Source organism: Diadema antillarum, unplaced genomic scaffold (assembly GCF_040938485.1).
Source record: "Diadema antillarum isolate AM-2024a unplaced genomic scaffold, OU_Dant_1.0 scf00000103, whole genome shotgun sequence".
Classification (NCBI taxonomy): Eukaryota; Metazoa; Echinodermata; class Echinoidea; order Diadematoida; family Diadematidae; genus Diadema; species Diadema antillarum.
Genome location: NW_027270992.1, coordinates 4,545,234 through 4,567,215, shown reverse-complemented (window position 1 = coordinate 4,567,215; position 21,982 = coordinate 4,545,234). Strand labels below are relative to the sequence as shown.

Genomic DNA, 21,982 nt, shown 5'->3' with positions numbered 1-21,982 from the left:
AATATTACTAACCCAGACAGGTTCAAGTCCTGAAGCATTGAAGAGGTATATGTGGCACTCTACTGGCTGGACAGTCAGGGCTGACTGACCCATGTACAGCTGGTCTTGTTCGGAGGTTGACCACACAAATTTACGGTCTGGGAAGGTCAGGTTAGTTCCTGGACCACGTACCACTACGCTGATGTTTCTGGACTGGATCTGAGGTTCAACAAAATCTGGTGGGCCGACTGAAAATTTGAGAAAAACAAAACAATAGCAGAAGAAATACTTGCTTTAAAGCAAACAAATAATCACAGAAAATTTTGTGCACTATAATCCTGTGTGTATGCTATCAAAGAATCAGGGTTTTTTTTTGTGTGTGTGAAGGCACTACATGCTACTACCCATGTTAAATATCGGTTTGTGATAGGGTTTAATAGATAACATAAGGGTTAGAATTTCAGTTAGGGTCAGGATAAGGATTGGGGCGAGGGTTAGGGTCTATGGTAAGTGTCTGTGGCTGCGTTTATCAACTTTCCCCTGTTTAAACGGCTTTCAAAAGCCGTTTCCAAAGCCCTTTAGAAATGGCTTCCAAAATAGTTGCGTTTATCAACTCTTCGCGAACACGATAACTGGCCTGTCACTGCACAGCTGCATTGCGCAATTCGACCCAAGGAGAAGAGGTCATATAAGGCGTGCAGTGTTCGTAACTGCAGTACAATACTACAAAGCCGTTTCAAAACAGCTTTGCGTTTATCAACTTCAAAGGTTTTTACAAACAGGTTTCTGAAAACCTGTTTAGGAAACCTGTTTGGAAAGCCACAAATTTGCGGCTTTCGAAAAGACTTTCCGAAAGGGCTTTCAAAACAGCTTTGCGTTTATCAACTCGTAGAAATTCCTTGAAAGCTGTTTGGAAAACCTGTTTCTGCCCGAGAAAAAGAGTTGATAAACGCATCCCAAGGGGTTATTGTCCAAGAACCATTTGGGGAAGTGCATGTTGTGCACAGAGGTGCACTGCCTAAATCAAAATCTTATGTAAAACCTGCATTTGTGCAGTACACTTAATAGTTTGGGGGAAACCCAAATACTGAATGCAGCAATATTACAAATCAGTAAAGTTTAACAAAAATCAGATAATAAATTCAAATGTTATGAATTTTTCAAAGTTTTAAATGCTGTCATTGCCAAAGACTACTACAGCTCATAAGGTGTTTTGTATGGACAATAACACAGAGAAAATACAAGAATTCCATAAATTTCACTCTTTAATGAAAAATATGAGCATTCCCTCTAGACCTTAAAGGGGAAGGCTAGTAACTGATCAGTGGGAATCAGTGGAAATGCTGGGAGATGATTGTTCCAATCCTTATGGGATTCATTCAAGAGTATATCTATTGTTGTGTGAAAATGACTTGCTTCAGAACGGTCTCATATTCAAGTAATGTGCAGTTTAATGCTTCCAGGTTAGCGTCCCTGGTCAGTGACGGAGCATTAATCTGCACATTACTTGAATATGAGACTGTTCTGAAGCAAATCATTTTCACACAACAATAGATATACAATGAACTCTTGAATGAATCCCATAAGGATTGGAACAATCATCTCCCAGCATTTCCACTGATTCCCACTGATCAGTTACTAGCCTTCCCCTTTAATATACTAACACATGTTCAGAGTGATATTGTTTCCCCTGCTTTCTAAAAGAGTAGTCAAGCATTCTTCCACTTAGCTTATGAAAATGAAAATATGTTTAATTATCTTAATACTTCCTTTATGTATTCACCCTGTAGTGACATCAGAAACTGTGCATGGTCTTCTCAGCTGGCGATGGTGGCACCGAAATGTCAAATATTCATATAACTTTTGAATGGATTGTCCAATTTTCCTCAAACTTCACTGACATGTTAGCGCTACTTATATTGCTGCATTAACTCAATTCACAACGGTACAGTTGCTAATAATAATTAGGTCTAGCAAACACACAGTGACACATGCATGCACATCCAGGCCACACAGAATCAATCTGTACTTTTCCAACATATTCAGAATCAATCTGTAGTTTTACAACATATCCTGAAAGAGCTTCTCATCATTAAGACTAACTTTGTAAATTGCCTCATAAATTGTAAAGAACATTACTTTGTCAGCCATGGTGCTCATTTCTCATTTACTTGGTCCCTTTGAGTCAGTAAATTACTATCACTTGAACTGGATCTCTGACCCCGTTTACAGTGCAGGGCCGGGCCGAGCCGCAGCCGAGCCCGGCCTCAGCTGCTGTACTCGGCCCCTCAAATTTTGTCCGTTTACAGAGCCGGGCTCGGCCTGGGCTTTTAAGTCAAACCTTTCAATATTTTGTTGTGCCGGTCACAATTTGGTACCACATTTGGCCCGGTTTTCGTTTACAGTGAGAAAAGGCCGGGCTCGGCCACAGCCAAGACTACCTCCAGAGCTTGGCCAAATGCGCAGCCAATTTCGGTAACGCATTTGGTCTTTTGCGCATTTACAGTGAAATGAAGGCTGCAGCCCAGCCTGGCCCTTTCACTCACTGTAAACAGGGTTTAAGAAGCTGTTCATTCAAACAATGCAGTCAACACATCGCAGTATAATGTATGTAGCATAAAAATATCTCTTTGAAGAATTATTGCACCTTCAGTCTATTTGTAAGCTGCTGTTTCCAAAGTACCATAACTTGAACATAATCACACTGTGGCATGTTTACGACGACGGCAGCAAAATGAGCTGATATACAATGTTACTCATATTCAATGCATTTTCTGTCCAAGGGTGGCAAGGGTGTTTCATATTTGCAGGTAACCTGTACTTTCACTAAATGACTGAAATAGATTTATTTCACACAGTAGATCATCTAATGGGAGACCAGTCTAATAAATGTGATATAGGCTGTCTCATATTCATCTAGTTTTAGTTTTCATTTTATAAAGAGGCAATCACCAATTACAGTTATCTGCATTCATCAATTAATCTTGAACATGTACACAGTCAACACAGGCAGAATTTCCTTTTGAGAACCGAGTGAAATGTTTCCAGCAAATCATAATCTTTCATCTGAAGGACACTGCACATGTACAACGTACATGAAGTGGATACAACGTAAACCAGCAATGCGAGCAATGTACATCTACGCATATTAACATCACTATTTTACAGCGGTTGCACCCATATGAATTACTTGACAATGTCTTTGTTGCATACTAGTGTGTGCACAGTCACTAGGATGTCCCCACTTTCTTGTGTGATCACAAAAACTACCATGTGTGCAAAATTATATCTCCATCTTCATTTAAATTGAACATTTTGATGAAGTTCAGTGATCTTGGAGACTAAACCAATGGTTGACCTTTCACCCTCTAAGTACAATGTACACTATAAAGGTGTTTCTACCCATTCCACACACACAAACATATGTACACTTTATAACCTAATGAAAGCAAATACCAGGAAAAATACATTCTAGCTAAATTTGGTGCCTTAGTCTTGAATTTTTTTAACATTCACCCTCCATACATCAGAAAAATTACAAGTATTATGTGTTACAAAATGCCTTTCCGACTTTTGATCTTTAATATTTCAAAAACTATGTATCAGATAATACTGACATTGATATTAGCAATTGCTGAATAGTGTACATTTTAGTTGGAGGCAATTTCAAAATGATAGCATAATTCAGTTTCATTAAATTAGACAAATAATTTTTCAGTTAGGTTTCAGATTTTTGCTCTATTTTCAACCCTCTTTAACTTTAACTTTGCACGGAAGTCAATTGGTGTTTATGAGAGTGTGTACTGTATTTGACACCCACACAATTGTCCTAGACAATGACCAAGATTTGCATGCTCCATTATTTATTCATGAGAAATTCCACTATCACAGCTAGACTTTATTCATTCTGAAATGTGGTGTACGCAAGCATGTGGAAACATGTGCTTACATTTTTTGTGTGTATGAATTTCACCCTTTGCTAGGAATTCAGACTAGCAGTGCCCAGGCAATCCATCATGAATAATTAATAAAGCATTCATGTGCCTTGGAGCAGAGCTCTGAACAGGTGGTATCAAGGTCCATTGTTCAGGGTCATTGCATACACTCACATAAACATTAGTTCCTGTGTAAAGTCCAGGTTTTGTACAGAGGGTTAAAATTGGACAAATATCTGGAACTTAACTTCGAAATTAATCATGGATTTCATGAAAGTGATCTAGGTTTTCATATTCAAATCATCTCAAACTAAATTGTACACTATTCAGCTATTACTCATATCAATGACAGTTTTATGTGATATATAGTTTTTGAGCTAGTAAGCATCAAAAATTTGAATTTTTTTTTGTAACACTTAGTACAAAATATATGTGTTCATTCATTCATATTCAATGTTCTTTCCTAGGTACTGTAATACGCCATACATTTCGAGAGTGTAAACTTTCGCTAATCGGGACTTCCCGACAATTTCCCGAGTGGTTAAATTCGAGATCGTGGAGTCCTGTACTGTATGGAAAAAATGTAACACGTATATGTCACATTCATGTCGGCATCAAAGTCAATATTTTCTCGTGTTTTTAATTTTGCGAATAGCAGCTGACACCGACTCACGAAATTTGGGAAAATAAAAACCTCGTGAAATACTTGGCATTTACAGTAACACGACAACACATTCCTAAAGCTTTGGCTACAAAATGACATTTGTTCAAATTACAGTGACCTCTAAAAGCCTAGAATTTTGACCTTTCATCATCATCATTACATCCATGATAATGATAGTTGATTCATTCCTACTCTGTCTATCAACAAATTATAAGTAATGTGAGAACTGGACATTCCTTGCCGAAGTAACAGCTGTAAATTATTATTATTATTTTTTTTTTGGGGGGGGGGGGGGGGATGGGCAAATATGACATGTAGAGACAGACCCCTGACCTCAATCTTATATCTTTCACCAAGATCATTTCATGTAAAGAATTGTTTATCAGTACCACTGGACATTCTGAGATGAATTTAAAAATGAAAAGTACCATTACAACCAAGAGCCATTTCTGCCATACAGTGTAGTTCAGTGACCCTTGACATTCGACCTTACAGGATTTGGCCCAAGACATAAAACTGTAACCCCATCTACACTCTATGAATCTAATCTGAGTCAGGAGAAGCACAAAACAACAATAAGAAGAAAAGGAATGTTCTACTTTCCTTTCATTGTAATTATGAGATCTGGCACAGACAGACAAGCAGATGGACAGACAACCCCAAATACTTTTATGCTTCCTGCACCCTTCTGAATATTTAAAGCTGGGGCATAGAAAATGCTGAGACAATCTTGGCATTATGGAACATGGAAAAACAAAACTGACTTTATAAATTACTCACCAGAAATATTTTTCACTGTGTAACTGTCAAGACACCGGCTTCCACCATACGATAGGACCACAACCAAGTAACCAATATCACGTGTGTGGTTGATCAACAAGGTCTGCCCAATGTAGCAACTCAAGGCACTGGTCTTACAAAGAACCACAGGACTAGTAACAAGAAGAGAAAAATAAGGAAAAAGTTACTTTTACAAGCCAAGGATGCCGAATGGATTCAGAAATATCACTATGCCCCCTGCCCCCTCTCAGGTCTCCAGTCAATATCCTTGACAGATCATTTACATGAATGACCTCCTAGAAGCGTCCAAAGGTTAAGCTGCTATGTGTGACCATGCATCACAAAATGGAAAAAAAGTTGCACCCTATTATGGCACATTTCGGTAACTGCACATTTTGGTAAAAGAAATTTGTTACCAAAATGTGCTGACAGTGCACCTATACCTAATGGGATCAACTGTTACTAAAATGTGAAAACACATTTTCCTCTTCTTCTTCTGAACCAGTGGGCAAATTCAAATCAAACTTAATGGGGATCATCCTTAGAGGGTTGGGTCCTAAGGTTGTTCATGTTGGGCATGTGGCAACCATGGGGAGGCCCCCCCCCCCCCCCCCCCGACCAAAAAGCATTACACTCAAGATATCTTTTTAGCTGAAGAATATAATTTGTTAAATGGGAATACCTAGGGTATCCCCCTTGGAGATGGGGGGGGGGTGCAAGGGGGATAACACATTTTTCATCTTCTTCAGAACCAGTGGGTGCAGATTTCAGGCATATTTTATACATGTAGATACCTTTATAGTTGATGAATATAAGCTGTTTAAATGGCAATATTTAGGATGGCCCCCTTGGGTTCCTAGAGGTGTGAAAGTTTAGAGGGGAATAACCAAGGGGGAGGGGAAGAGAATCACATTTCCATCTTCTTCAGAACCAATGGGCAGATTTCAACCAAAATTGCTAGGAGAAATCCTTTCGGTAGAAGGACCTAAAGTTCTTTGTATTTTTGGGGGTAGGGGAGTTCTCCCACTGAAAGGGAGAAGGGGCTTAATTTAAAGAATTCTGTGTTGGAGCTTGGTAGTCCCAACTAAGCCCCATCAGATAAAACAAACAAAATCCAAATCCACTGTTTAATGAAGACGATGCATCATTTCCATTATTTTTTGAAACATTTTCATACATTTGCATAAATTTGCATTATGAAGAATTTCAACATTCGGTGCTGAAGTTTCGTAGTCCCAACCAAGCCATCAGATAAAACAACTAAAATCAAAATCCACTGTAAAAAGTAGAAGATGCATTTCTGTAAATTTCTAAAATAAAATAGATAAATTTGCATGAATTTGCATAATTAATGAATTGCAGAATTATGTGTTGAACTCTGGTTGTCCCAATCAAGCCCTATCAGATTATCTCGTTGAGGACTAGTCCCAAGTATACTCAGGCAGGTGCAATGGGAAATGGGTATTAATGCAAAATCAGTCCATTCAATTTCAGCTGACCTATAAATATACATCATTGTAAAGCTTAGAGTCTGCTCTTTCAGAATCTGCCCTTACCTAAAAATCCATGTCTGGCGACTTTTTGTTGGTTTTGTGATGCAGAGTCACATATGAACATAAAAGATTTTGTGACAAAAAGATCTCTTTCAGATGGGCCTATAGACTCTTTAATACTAGACAAGTGTGCAAACACATCCTTTACAAGTCATGTTACCAAGATAATTTGGAACTCTTGAAACTAGCAGGTTACTAAGTCCTTAGGGATAAAAAAAAAAAAAAAAAAATTCCATGAATTTGAATTTAATAGCAAACTGGACTATTGGATTTTGCTCGCATTTGGTAGGGCATTTGCAACCTTAATCCTTTGATATATTGTATCTGACACATGTTTTAAATATGGAAACAGAATTTCCCCATGTTTGCACAGAACCATGATATCAGAACTTGCAATCACATATGGAAATTAACTGAGGTGACTGGATTTGCAGTTATCAATATCACTGCTTGAAGGAAACGCAAAACTTTGCAATTCCGCAACTTTCTTGTTTTATGATGTCACAAAACAAGGAAGTCATGGAATTGCAAAATTATATAGAAAAATAATCATATATATATAAAATAGAAGTATTGGACCAAGTTCGCTCGGTTGACAGCAGGTTCACCCGTATTTATTGCTACTCTGAGTTTCATGCCACCTCCATGAGGCGCAATCATCAGGCAATGAATCATTGCCTGATGATTGCGCCTCATGGAGGTGGCATGAAACTTCGATTAGCAATAAATACGGATGAACCTGCTGTCAACCGAGTGAACTTGTTCCAATACTTCTGTCTAAAGCTCTTCCTTTGAGGATATTGATCACTCTTCATAGAAGGATAGAATCATCAAGTATATATATATATATATTTGTTCCGCGTATTGGCAGTACTAGAAATAGCAATAATAAAGTCACAACAGAGGAATGCAGGGAATGCATTAATAGCCAATCTTGATCTAATGAATAATCCGAATTTTCGAGGAACCTTCCTCTTCTTCAAGGATGACAGTGCGAATATTCACAATGATTATTAAGAGCGAGGTGTTACTACCCTGCTAGCGCGCGCAATATGTGTAACCAAAACAAAAAAATAATAGATAATAACAACAAACGCATGTTGTGTGCTTATGAGTGTCATACTTATGAGTGTCATACTTGAAAGTCTGCATCTTTGGTGGGGGTTACAAATCGGCGGAAGACAGGAAGTGGGCAGAACTGCGATCCATTGTTCGGAGCCGCAGTTTTGAAACAGGCATGAACAAAGATCTTTCCTGGCTCAGCCCATACACTTTCTTCCGATAACTAATTTTAGTTGCTACTCTGCTATTGATAATTTCACCCTTGTAGAGGTCTTCAATTTATTTTTCTGGTACTAGACAACTTGCGCAGTCTTGATGTGTTACGAGTAAGTGTACCTCATGAATATAATGACATTTTTTCTTGTGTCCTTCTTTCTTCTCTCCTTATTCCCTCCTTTCCTACTTTTTCCTCTCTCGTCTCTCCTCTCTATATAATGCGTACAAGCACTTGACAGATTGTATCACTTCATTGCCATTATGACGTTTCTATTATCGTTCATAATTATTGTCTCCTTTGTGCAGCGCGTGCCATCTCAGTGTGACGTCTTCTCTGTTATAACGCACAGTATGGCACTCATATATTCACGCAACTCAGCATGCGTTTATTGTTATTATTTGTTATCCTTTGTTTTGGTTACATTGAGACTACGCGCGCTGGTGGGATATTGACATATCACTGTAAAAAACCATTGGCACCTTCATTGTATCATGTTTACTTCATTGCCTTCATGACGTTTCTATTATTGCTATTATTGTCTCATGATCTTTTTGTGCAGCGCGCGCAATCCTAGTGTGACGTCTTATCTATTATGACGTAGAGTATGACACTCATAAGCGCACAACATGCGTTTGTTGTTATTATCTATTATTTTTTTGTTTTGGTTACACATATTGCGCGCGCTAGCAGGGTAGTAACACCTCACTCTTAATAATCATTGTGAATATTCGCACTGTCATCCCTGAAGAAGAGGAAGGTTCCTCGAAAATTCGGATTATTCATTAAATCAAGATTGGCTATTAATGCATTCCCTGCATTCCTCTGTTGTATATGTATATATATATATATATATATATATATATATATATATATATATATATAAATCAATTTAAAATATATATATATATATATATAAAATCAATTTAAAATAAAAATATATATATAAAATCACTATCTCTATTTGTCTGAGCTTCCTCTATCAAGGTCACAATGCACACAGTGTGGCACTTAATTGTAAGACTACACTTACTGTAAAAGTGGACATTTTTATGGTATGGAAATTTTCAGGCATTTTGTGTGACCAGATATTAGTGTGAAAACAAAAGCAAACAAACAAATTTAATTGTTAAGACTTGTCCAACACGCAAAACTGCCATGAAGGCTCACTTACTTTGAATAGCCTCTCTTAAGTATATACGTCACATTTTCCCCTCCAACTGCATTCCATCTGGCTGTCACATTGAAGTTGTCCCCAGTGAGACTCAGTCCACAATCAGTAATGCCATATACAGTTCCTACAAATATAAAGGTAAGAAAACAGCTGGTAGCAGTTAATGCTTAACAGAGGCAAGCAACACGGAAGGACCATATAAAGGGTAGAAGCAAAGATATGAACTGGAAAGCAATGACTGTTCGTAAACGATTTGAAAATATAGCTCTATAAAGGCTATTGAAAACACCACTTACATCTGTAATATTGTGCTTTCAACATCAAGCGTACATTGTATGCATAGAAACAAGTTTGATGAAAATTCATCACGGGGTTTGGGAGAAGAAGCTAAAAATGTGTAAAAGTTCACACACAATGCACAGCAGACGACACAAAACACATGACAGATGATGAACGTCCACAATAGCTCATGTGAGCTAAAAAGTTAACTTGGTCAGAAATCACTACAAAGGCCCCCCCCCCCCCCCCCAAAAAAAAAAAATACATAAAACATAAATAAATACATAAAAATGAAATTAAAATAAATAGATAAATAATAAAATACAAAATTTTCAATCAAGTTGGCCCAAAATGATATTTTTTCTTTTTTTATGCGTACTGGAAATTAACCCATGGTACCTTTTTTTTTTTTTTTTTTTTTTTTTTTTGGGGGGGGGGGGGTTGTAATGAAGAACCCTAATGGTCATGTTATCACAACCAAAGGCAATGCATGTATTTATCTTTACAAATGAAGCTTAGTCTGAAAGGCAAACACACAAAACTAGTGATTTACCTACTCACACATGTAATAGTGATAGCTGTCAAAAAACCTGTTGAAGACAACTCCAGAAAATTCTCGGGCAGGTGTCTTTAGGAAATGCGTGTTATAGCAAAATCAATCTGTCCCCAACCGCTTAAAGTGTATCAATACCCTGAGTATTATATTTGCTATATTTGTAGAATGTACTTCAGACATGCCCTCTGCAAAATATTTGAATATTTTGTCACTTTGATTTCTATTTATTGGAGTTTAAGTGCAAATTCCAAAGAGTATACAAAAACAAAAATGACTTGAAACTTACTAGTTGATCACCCGATTCTTTCAATCAAATGATCGCACTACTGATAGTTATTTTTTCTGAATACAGTACGTCAAGATTGAATGAGGCTGATACGGTATGCAACGCATGTACGCACAATCAGCTAACCGATCGACAGGGAATCTTGATATTCGTAAAAATGTATACATGTGTATTGCTAGAACGCGCACACATCAGTACCAGTGCTTACAGAGCAGAAAATAAACATGCAATGCACAAATGCCAAATTGTAATGATCTGATCCCTCAAAATCTGTATAATTTCAGGGGCTATCACAGGTGAACTGTAGCTGTTTTTTGTACTCACCTTAAAAGGGCCATTCATTGTAGCTTCATATCAGAGATACAGGCAACTTCCATTATAACAAAGTCCCCAGGACCAACAATTTTCCCTCATTAATTTGAAATTTTGCTATTTAATCAAACAAATAAGGTATATTAAAGTAAGATATAAAAAGTACTTTTGGGACATTCAATTTAAGTATAACAGGTATGTTAAAACGGGAGTGCACTGTAGTGATGAGATGGTCATATTGTTAAAAAAAAAAGATCTGTTTAAATGTAATATTATAAGATCATAAGAATTTTGAATATCATAGTATCACAGTTTTGTATCTGCACTTTGGTACATATGCAAAGGGCTTTCATGGACACTACATTCACTCTAACAATGAGCATTAAAATGAGCTAATAAGCAGTGAATACTCTGCCACCTTGTTTGCATGGTAATTGCACACCATACTGTATAATGAAGCACGACTTTACAACGCAGGCAGTATGCAAACAGGCAAGGGCAAATGAAATCGATCTATTAAAAATACAGTGAGCTAAATAATGGCATGTGATTTGGCTTCCATAAAATCTGTGACACCAAATTACAAGCAGTGAGGTTATTCTTCGGAAGTATACAGCAAAGTGGTTCATGCCCATTACGGAAATTGTACCATCTTTCAGACCAATATTCTCTTCGTTGCAAATTTGCCTTCTTTCCTATATGATGTTTGTGACTGTGTTGGAGTACGAAACTGCTTTTGCAAGGGATCAATTGAGAATTGACACATTAGATTGCTTTGCAGTCAATCCTGGATCACCATTTACCTGGAGAGGTTGCTTGTACCATGGACCTACGTACTACAGATGGACATTCATCGTTCTTGCCTCTGTCTATTTCAAAAGTGTCACAAGAACATTCTAAACGTTCTTCCCTGCTTTGATCTTATGATCTCCACCACTGGCAAGCCAAAGCAAAAACACATTGCAGCTTTGAAAACTCTATAAACCAAATGTGCAGAAGATAAGGAAAATGCATGTGCAATTGTGGCACATATCAGTATATCACCGCTTAGATATCTTCTTTATAGCTAAATGCAGAAATACTCTTTAAAGAGAAAGCTAACTTTTTTGCTACATGATTATGATTTGTAATCTCACTTTCTATCTTTTCTGCACATTTTTCCAGCGTAAAAAGAGACAGCAAGGGAATCGGATATGTACATGTATGTCTCACTATTAGGGAAGGTCATATGTGTGAGCGATAGCGAGCAGGTCTATAATTTCCAAGCAAAATACACTAAATTAGTCATGTTCTGACGTTTGCTGCTTCTCATCATCAATGCGTTTATTCAAAGACGTCTCAGTCTGAAAATGCACATCAGCCAAATAAGACCAGAATTAGGTAAACAGTTCCTTTGTCAGTGATGATGTATGATTATGCAATCAGCATTTTCGAGACACCTGTATACTCATTGAGATGCGCTTTAGTCAGGTGGTATAGAAGAGCTTAGGAGAAGGACTCAACGTTTCGGACAGTTGACTGTCTGTCCTCAGGAATGGACGGACAGTCCAGATGAAAATAATCAGCCAGAGAATGGTTAAAAACTGTTTAAACAGGGTATGTGCTGGACGTAATGTGCGTTCAGGATCAATTTTCATCAAATAAACTTTGAATACCTCTTAGAACTGTATGCTCTTTACCATTTCATAAACTTGTTTCTAAGTATCTGACAAAAAGTTAAAAGCTGAACCCTCATCGCAATCAATACTAGTGATATCATCCCTTTAAGCTCCTTCGTGGTGGAAGGGCATGCACCCCCTCCCCTCCCTCACCTCAAGGTACATTGTAAGCAAACGAGAAATCACTCATAGTTATTTAAACAAATTAATATCTTTTCGTGAATGCCTATTTTGCAATTTATATAAATAACCAACTGATGTTTCCTCTCACTTTTTGATTGAAAGTTTTCCAACTGAAATATTCCTCCCAAAGTGAACATCAGATAATTGAATTTAAATTCTAAAAAATAAAAGCTCCCACCTGTGGGAGGGGAACACCCCCCCCCCCTCCCACACCCTCTCCCCGATCAGTCACTGTGCTTCCTCACTTGCTTGTTGTGCCAATTTCGCTTCAGTCATTCGGTGAGTCTGCACATCCAGTGTGGAATCTTACAGAGACATGTAGTTTACATTGTGTAAATACCAATCTCAGGATCCCACACTTCTTTACAGCACCATTGGTATCTGATACAGTGTATACGGCTGGCAGTGCAGATGATCTGACAGAAAAAAATGACTGAGCTATAATTGCTGATGGAAAACATTTACGTCACAATGACTACATGAATGTATTTTGGCATTTCCCTCCGTCAACAGATATCTCTTTATGTTGGAGTAACTGGACAAACAATAAAACAAAGGGTTATGAAACTAAAGACACCGATACTGCACACTTATGCTTCCTCTTCTAAACCGCATTGAGTGATTGGCTAGGCCTGAAGTCCGACTACTACGTACAGTTGTACATTTAAATATACAAGTTGTAAAGCCATAAAAGCTTCTTTGTAAAAGTGGAAAAAACTTTCACTTAATAATGCACAATGTACAGTACAGTGTTGTGTTTTGGTACATGTAATGATATCTGTTGACAATTTATACATCCCATGACCAGTCTTGCGTCAAAACAGTGAGATAAAATGACTGTATCAACACCAATTTGACTGGCATTAATTTGTGCTTAATCTACCCCCAGAATTACTTTGGAAAAACATAGCTTTACATTACAGAAATATCATTGGGGGGAGGCAAGAATACAGTGTATGTTCAATATTTTGGGAAAACAAGCTTGCGAGGGAGTACAGTGACCGAGTGGGGAGAGGGTGTGGGAGGGGGGTGTTCCCCTCCCACATGAGGGAGCTTTTCATTTTTAGAATTGAAATTCAATGATCTGATGTACGCTTTTGGTGGAATATTTGGAAAAAATCAATCGAAAAAGGAGGGGATACAACTGTTGGTTATTCATAAAAAATTGCAAAATAGACATCCAAGAAAACAAATTAATTTGTTAAGCTATTGAGTGATTTCTTGTTTACTTACCTTGAGGTGAGGGAAGGGGAGGGAACTTATACCCCTCTACCATGAGGGAGCTTAAAGGGATGATATGCATAAGGGCAATTCCACGATAAAGTGGACATGACCATCAAATTTTCAAAATAGTCAAATCTTATTCATTTTGGTATCAAATGAAAGCTTAAGGACTGAATTTTTCATATTTGACTATCTTGTTAAAAAATTACATCATTAACTTTGCTAAACATGTGCATAAAATCAGCATAATTAAATTTGACATAATTACCTGAAAAATATAATAAAGTTAAATGAATGCTGCATGAGAAAATGAAAAAGGAGGTAAAAACTTTGCCTTTGTTTTCAGAGTTTAAGGGTTGAACATCATTAGGGCAATTCCACGGTAACTCGCGTTACAAATAATGGGTACATTTTTGGGATAATGTGCCAATATCTTTGTAATTGGTAGGATCTACTAGTTACTTTTTTCATCATGGGTTAAGGAGACATACACCAACTAAATGAATCCAAAAAGAAAAATAAAGGACAAACATGTTGGGATTCTTGAATCATTTAATTTCGGTAACTCGCGTTACACAAAAAGGACATGGTCAATTCTATGAAGACCTCTTTTTGGAAAGTCTCCTCATACTAGACAATCTTGATAAAAGTTTTCCTACCTTGAATTGAGAGTGGGTTAGGACTCATGAATTAACAATATCAAAGTTGAGTAACAATGACCTGGAAAAATGTAGGGAGCCTTTATGTCGGTAACTCGCGTTACGGTCACTCGCGTTACATTATGTCCACTAACACAGGGGGACACAAATTGATGACATACAATTGTTCTGATGGCACTGAATCTTGTGTTGAATATTCTGAGAGATGCTTATATGTGTAGATAGTAAAACGAATAAATGTTAAACAAATATTTTACTAATAAACCCAATAGAAGAGTGTGTTTAAGACTAATAAGAGCTTCACTCCTCATAGAGACCTTGAATATGTTTGAATATACTAGATGATTTAGGTGTATTATTACATTGTAAGTTTCAGAGTGTAAAGATGAAAAATGTTGAAAGTCTTTTTAAAACAAAACATAAAAGTATCAAACCCTATATACAAGTTTACGAAACAGCTTACAATTTTTCAAAAATTCAAATCCCATCTTTGTGAGGAGTGAAAACTAGTACATTTCTTTGCAACTGATTGACAAAAAGACCAATTCGTAATTCCACTTTGTGCATGAACAAAAAAAGATCATTTGTACCAACAGGCATTTTGGTTTGTAAATTCACTGAGATAAGTATCTGTGATGCGATGATTATTCATGCGATCCTTATCTATAAATGATGCTTGCCAGCACATCCACCTGACAGCAAGAATGGTATTTTGCAATATAAACGGAAATAAGCTGTTACTGCATTCAATACAAAACAATGAAATGGATGCCTGCTAAATTATAAACTGATGTGAGTATTCTGATCCCCTGATCTAAATGCAAGTTCATTCTTTTTTTGAACAGAAGTTCCATAAATTGTTATGTCATGCAAGCTTATGCATTATGCTGCTTTGAAAACAAGTGAAGTGCCGAACCAACTGAGAAAAAAGAAAGGTCATTTGTACCAATGTGTACATGAGCTACAGTGTATATGAACTGGCTTATTACTCTACATCGACGTAAATAAGCACTGAATTTATCAGTGTTTTAGTAGTAGCCATGATAAAAAAGTCATGGGCGTATATACTCAAGCAGTATTCAAACTTACGACCTCCTGATCACCGGACAGGCGTCGTCTCCACTAGACAACCGTGCTTTCGCCCGACAGCAAGTGCTGGTTCTAATCCTTATAACATGCAGTAGGTACTGCGTAATTATTCAAATTCATGAAATTCTTCCGTTGAGATGTTTTCATTGCAACTGATTGACAAATTGCCCTACATCAACGTTAATAAGCTCACTGAATTGATCAGTGTTTTATTAGTAGCCATGATAAAAAATCATGGGTATACATACTCGAGCAGGATTCGAACCCACAACCTCCTGATCTCCGGACAGGTGTCATCTTCAGTAGACCACCGAACAAGGATTACAACCAACACTTGCTGTGCTTTATAGCATTCTGTAATAAAAATTCTGTAATACTGATGTAGGAAATTCAAAAGATAAATTTAATGGTCTCATTCACTGCTGGATACATGTACACATGCGGTGAAAGCCAGGCTAGACTCTTCAATGTGGCATGTGATCAGTGGCCTTGATGCTAATCACAGTTTATTAGGCTGCCCTCCTTTGTTTCAGTCCAGCATAGTGTGTATAGCACTGCATTTGATTGTTTTCACCACAATCTAGCTCAATTAAGTGCTAAAATTTGCTTATGTTGGGGGAAACTTGTGTTTATAGTTGGTAACTCGCGTTACACGCCGGTAACTCGCGTTACATGGTAACTCGCGTTACACTTTTCATTGACATTTTTTAATGTGATAACAGTGTTTATTTAAGTCAACATCCTGTGTACAGTATCAGGGTGTGATGAATTTAGAAACTTATGATTCCCAACAAATAACCTCCACTGCTTCCTTCAGAATGAAAAATATTTCTTGTTTTGGTAACTCGCGTTACATGGCTCAAGGGCTGAACTTTCATGTGGTGATTAGAATTTTTTGAAGGTGGCATAAAAATTTCCTCATGGGAGACTGAAGTACAACCAATTTGCTTCTTTAAAATAAATTAATTGAAGTGCTAGCAGAATTTTTCTATTAAAAAAAATTATATCAAGTTAAGCATGCATTTTAGCAATTTGGATGACTGAAAAATTGTCTTCAACATTTGTAGATGTTTCTCGGGAAATATTTGACCGATTGATATAATTCTTTGAGTTTCTTTAACTTCAATATATGGGTAATACATAATGAGTAATTCTTTTGCAATATGATAAAGTTGAAATTTTAGTGCCATGTCCACATTCCCATGGAATTGCCCATTACCAAATCATCAAAGTGCAAGATTTTCTATGTGTTAAGCTTCAGCGAACATCGCAAATACGATCATCAATAATGTCACGGTGTTACGGTAAAAACTGATGTTTTCAGTATTGTTTGAAAATTACAAACACTAAAAGGTTTATTTTGATAGCCCAAATCATGACCACACGTAGCTACCATATACAAGTACTAAAATGATGGTAGCTCATTTTGTTAATTAATTAAAGCTGATTAAAATGTGTCACGGTGTTACAGTAACTGTAACACCGTGACTATAACACTGTGACTTGCATTGCAATAACACAGGACACATACCGGATTACATGTACACATGATAACTGTTGAAGTGACCATCTGATTTCTCTGTCACATTTACTCAAAAGATAGAGGTTTTTCAAGGATTGTTCACAACAGATGGGTCAAGCTATATCCACAAAGATTATCCCTTGTACTTGTTGCCAGCATCATGCAATTTTAACCCTTTCTGTGCCAAAAATCGAGAACTGTGTTTACAATGCAGTGGGGTTTGATATGCCAATCAACACTCAGAGCACATGCTGGATTAAAATGGAAGCAGTCCACTCACAGTGTGCCACCTACCAGATTCATAACTATCCAGAGCAAACATTTCTGAAGGTTTTGAACTTTTAATTACCGGTACGGTAAAGGCAACAGTTTCAGATGAGTTAATACCCTTTGTTTAATATTTTTATCATAATTGACCATTTTATCACATGGTTTGACTCTTCTTTTGTAGACTCAAATGTGTTCCTAACATGATAAACAGTCTGAAATCTTGCTGCAGCTTCTCTGGTATCCTAAAGAATTACCTAGGGCATACTGAAGCTAGATCAATGTGTCCATCGAAAGTTAAATTCACTGGAATACTACTTTCCTGTGCATGGTGCTGTGCATAATCTTACAAGTTTCACCATTAAAAGAGCCACACTCACTAGGAGTACATGTATATGTATGAATGAGAATTTGCATTGTAATCATTTTTATGTACATGTTCAATTTCCAGTACGTCTTTGATAAAGAATAATAATTATGGTACATTTTGTACCACACAAATTGCTTGAATGATTCTTTTTATTGCTACTGAAATTGCTAAGTTGGTTCACCTGGCTTTGTGACCAAAGGTATTAAAATCAAAGTTTCAAATTTGTATGTCATCTTTAAAAATACAAATTGGACTTATAAAGAGTAGTTGTAAACCCTAAAAGTTCACTCAGAACTATTTAACAAGGTTTCAATGATGATAGAGTGAATTATGTCTCAAAACATGAAGTATATCTTACTGAAAGAGCAGTGTTCCTGACTGTGACGTGTACAAACGTATATGACATGTCACGGCGTTACAGTGCAAAGTTTTTCTTTACTCTGTTGTTTTGGTTAATCTGTTATGATTTCAATAATTTTCTGTTTTATCTGTAAGTGTTATACTGTGATGTCAAACATTCATCATGAATCATCATTTCATTCTACCTAATGGAGAAACACTATGAGCTGAAAGTAAGACAACAGGATTCTCCATAGGTTTTCTACACACATTTCAGAGGTCACGGTGATACAGTCACGGTGTTACGGTGCACTTATTTAAAATCTATGTCATAGTTTTCCTGTCAATTGATTCTTTAATCAAATTTTACTTCATTATTATAATTGAGTCTCTAGTACATCCAATGAACACATCCACTTATCAAAATGTTCATTAACTTCACAGAGTTTTGTCAGTAAACAAAGTGCCCAAAAACCCATGTCCATTTTGCGTCACGGTGTTACAGTGGTAATTAATCATGCATAACTCATTTACCATAGCATTTTTTCTTCCTTTCTTTTGTTTTCAAAATTGCTGATGACGATATGCATAGATACACAATAAAAATTTTTTCTCAAGTGTTACATTTTGATTGTTATTTACATTTGATGAGTGAAATTATACTCAAAAGTGTCACGGTGTTATCGTGGAATTGCCCATATCAATACAATAAATTGATTGCAATGAGAGTTCAGCTCTTAACTCTTTGTGAGATACTTACACTACAACTGTAGAAACAACTTCATGAACGGATGGTAAAGAGCATACAATTCAGTTTATTTGATGAAGATCGATTTTGAAATGGGTGAGATATCCAAAAACACAGAAAAACAAAGCGATTATATCAATAAAAGGTAGGTCCTAATTTTTGTTTAATAGGATTGCTTTGTTTTGGATATCTCAGCCATTATAAAACCAATTTTCATCAAACTTTGAATTCTTCTTAGAATTCTTCAATGTCCTTTCATATTTCATAACAGGTTTCGCATTATACATTGAAAACCTGAAGCCCCATCTCAACCAAAACTACACGTATTATACCATCCCTTTAACTTTTTGGTGTGATACCGTTACCTTGACAATTGTCCCCCCCCCCCTTTGATTTTCATTAAAAACAAAGAAAATAAAAAGAAAAAAATGAAATAAAACCCGGAAGTGGCACCAGAAATATCAGTCACGCCCCCCCCCCCTTTTACAGAATTCCTGGATCCGCCCCTGGTAACTGTAATATTGAATTGACAGTAAGGCAACAGACAGTGTGCAACACTTACTTCTTGATTATCGCATGGAATGAAAAATAATGAAAGCGCAAATTTGCAACTGTATTTCAGCTACAGCCTGCAAAAAAAATGCATGTGCCTTTAAAAAACATCTACACTATACATTGTATCGAACCCAATGAGGATGAGTCCTGGGCACTCTACCAAGGGTCTATTACAATGTATTGTATTTAACCCTTTTTGAGGATGAGTCCTGGGTATATACTCAGGCAAGGGTCTATGGGAAATGCATGTTGTAGCAAAATCAGCCCGTCCTCAACGGGTGTCCCATCATAGAAAAACATGCAGACAAGCATGTGATATGTATGCAACGTACAATTGTAGTGCGGCCTAGATTGCACTTGTTTTTGTCCACTGACTGACTTAAAGGGTGTGTACAGTTCTGGTCGAGGTGAAGATTTACCTTTTAACGTTTTGTGAGATATTCAGAAACCACTCTATGAGATGTCAAAGAGCATGCGGTTCTACTGGGGTATCAAAAGTTTATTCGATGAAAATCGGTTTTGAAATGGCTGAGATATCCATAAACAAGGTGAAACAAAGAGATACTAATAAAGTTTGGGCATGTCGCCTTTTATTATTAGCACTTTTGGGGATATCTCAGCCATTTGAAAACCAATTTTCATCAAATAAACATTGAATCCTTCTTAAAATTACATGTTCTTTCATATTTCATCTAAAGCTTTTCATTATCTTACTTAGGAATGTTCAAAACATGAATCCCTACCTCAACCAGTACTGTACGGTCCCTTTAATATTCATGATTATCAATCTTTTACTGATGCACTTTCTACAGAATGATTTGGGATAAAATTAACTACAACCAGTCCGAATGTGAAGCTCCAACGGTATAACTGCATACAAGGAGCGCCCCGGGGCCTGGGGTTAGGACGAAAATAGTGCAGAAAGATCTGTCTGTCCGAAGAAGTCTTCTTTTTTGACGTTATCGCTCTCCTCCGCAGAGGATCCGTGAAGCCAGATGCAGTCTCCATGGAACATATTCTCGACGACCAGATACAGACCGATCTTTCGGTCAAGGACAAAGTGTGACTGTTGTTAGTTAATAGTGGGGCAGAGAAAGAATTCTAGTTGACAGATGAAGCATACATGTAGAAACAGGCAGGAAAAGTTCTTTTGAATACTTTATAATTGTTGACGGCATAAAAACATCAGTCAATGGCAATTCATGTGAAAAATACTCACCATGACTGCTGATCAGTCCAAGAATAATCAGGACAAGTAAAGCTGCTGAACATGTGTGCATTTCCCATGCTGACTTCACTTTCAATTTCAGGCAGTGCCTGAAATTCAACATCATGTTGAAATCAGTTACAGCATGCAGTCAGTTCAGTGGGATTGGAAGCACTTTTGTCTCCTTAAAATCATGATGGTACCAGAGCTGACCTCAGTCTAGACTTGACTACCGATACTTATTCTTGTAACTGCATGTAAGATGATGTAGGACACAGTCACAGTCTGTTATAGAAGATCTGTCTTTACCCCTCCGATCTGCCCTTGTATTTTCAACGCACGCTATGCGTTAATCACGTTGTAAAGATGTCTGTTATTCTCTCTGCCTTGATATACATACGATGCTAACGTTCAATGTCTATCGTGATAGACTGATAGTTCAAAGAGAGAATTTCAGAGCCTGGAGTAAAACCTTGATTAGAACTAAACACTCAATTTACAAAGAGCTAACGAAGAACGCTCGTGCTGACGACCAGTTACCCAGGCCTGGTACAACGTCAACGACGCCGACTTCTCCCCGACACGAAACTGACCATATCGATGATAAAGGCCCAGCTCCGTGCTTAGGTAACAACTGTAGATGCGCTCCGTTTTATATGAAGACAATCAATTGCCTATGACGATATGCACCTCTTTGCTCTTCATGCTGCACATGTGATCCCTTACTTGCACTCTCCAAGTCAGTCAATATCATCAAAACAGGAACAACGTGAAGAGTCTACTCCCGTTCCCCAGCGTCTGTCGGAACATGTACGTTTCGAGTCCTTCTTGTGGGAAATTCTCCAGACCTGTAAGTAAATCAATTGACCCTATATGGCCTGTGGTACCCACCACCACCTGTAAGCAGCACCTCCGATGAGCGTGTGTGCAAGTGCACAGATCGCATCGCGAATTACTACGGTGTAGCTGCTTCAACTTGCATCATATTGTGTGCCGATTGCAGATTCAAAAAGAGCAAACGCGCACACACCACCAGCCACACTGGCCTCATGTACAGGCGCAGGCAGCGGATCCAAGAGAGGGATCAGTCTTCTCACGCAGCCGCCTGTAACGTTATAATAGAGTACAATGTACATGTACTAAGTAATTATGGGGGAAACTTTTAACCAATGGTAACCCATATAGATGTATACTAATCTCTATGTGGTAACCACAATGAGTGGTGTTCGCGCAGGTGTATGCAACAGTCATGCGCACGTCATGTTAGGATACTGAGTATCCGCTTAGTGAAATTCCCCCTTTCGCTTAGTGAAATTACCGTTACACGGCGGATAAAAGCACCAGATTTGGAGAGATGACCCTTCAGG

The 21,982-nt window shown here is 37.4% G+C and overlaps 1 protein-coding gene across 1 annotated transcript in view; it reads right to left on the bottom strand.

The window, feature by feature from the left end:
• Positions 1-20,729, bottom strand: part of LOC139718949 (uncharacterized) — a 31,867-nt gene extending 11,138 nt beyond the window's left edge. Inside the window, exons 1-4 of the mRNA XM_071630394.1 lie at positions 20,628-20,729; positions 9,362-9,485; positions 5,359-5,510; positions 13-227 (exon numbers count right to left, since the gene is read on the bottom strand). Coding sequence (XP_071486495.1) covers positions 13-227; positions 5,359-5,510; positions 9,362-9,485; positions 20,628-20,688 — 552 coding nt within the window. The 5' untranslated portion in view covers positions 20,689-20,729. The remainder of the gene's footprint in view (positions 1-12; positions 228-5,358; positions 5,511-9,361; positions 9,486-20,627) is intronic.
• Positions 20,730-21,982: the final 1,253 nt, after the last annotated feature.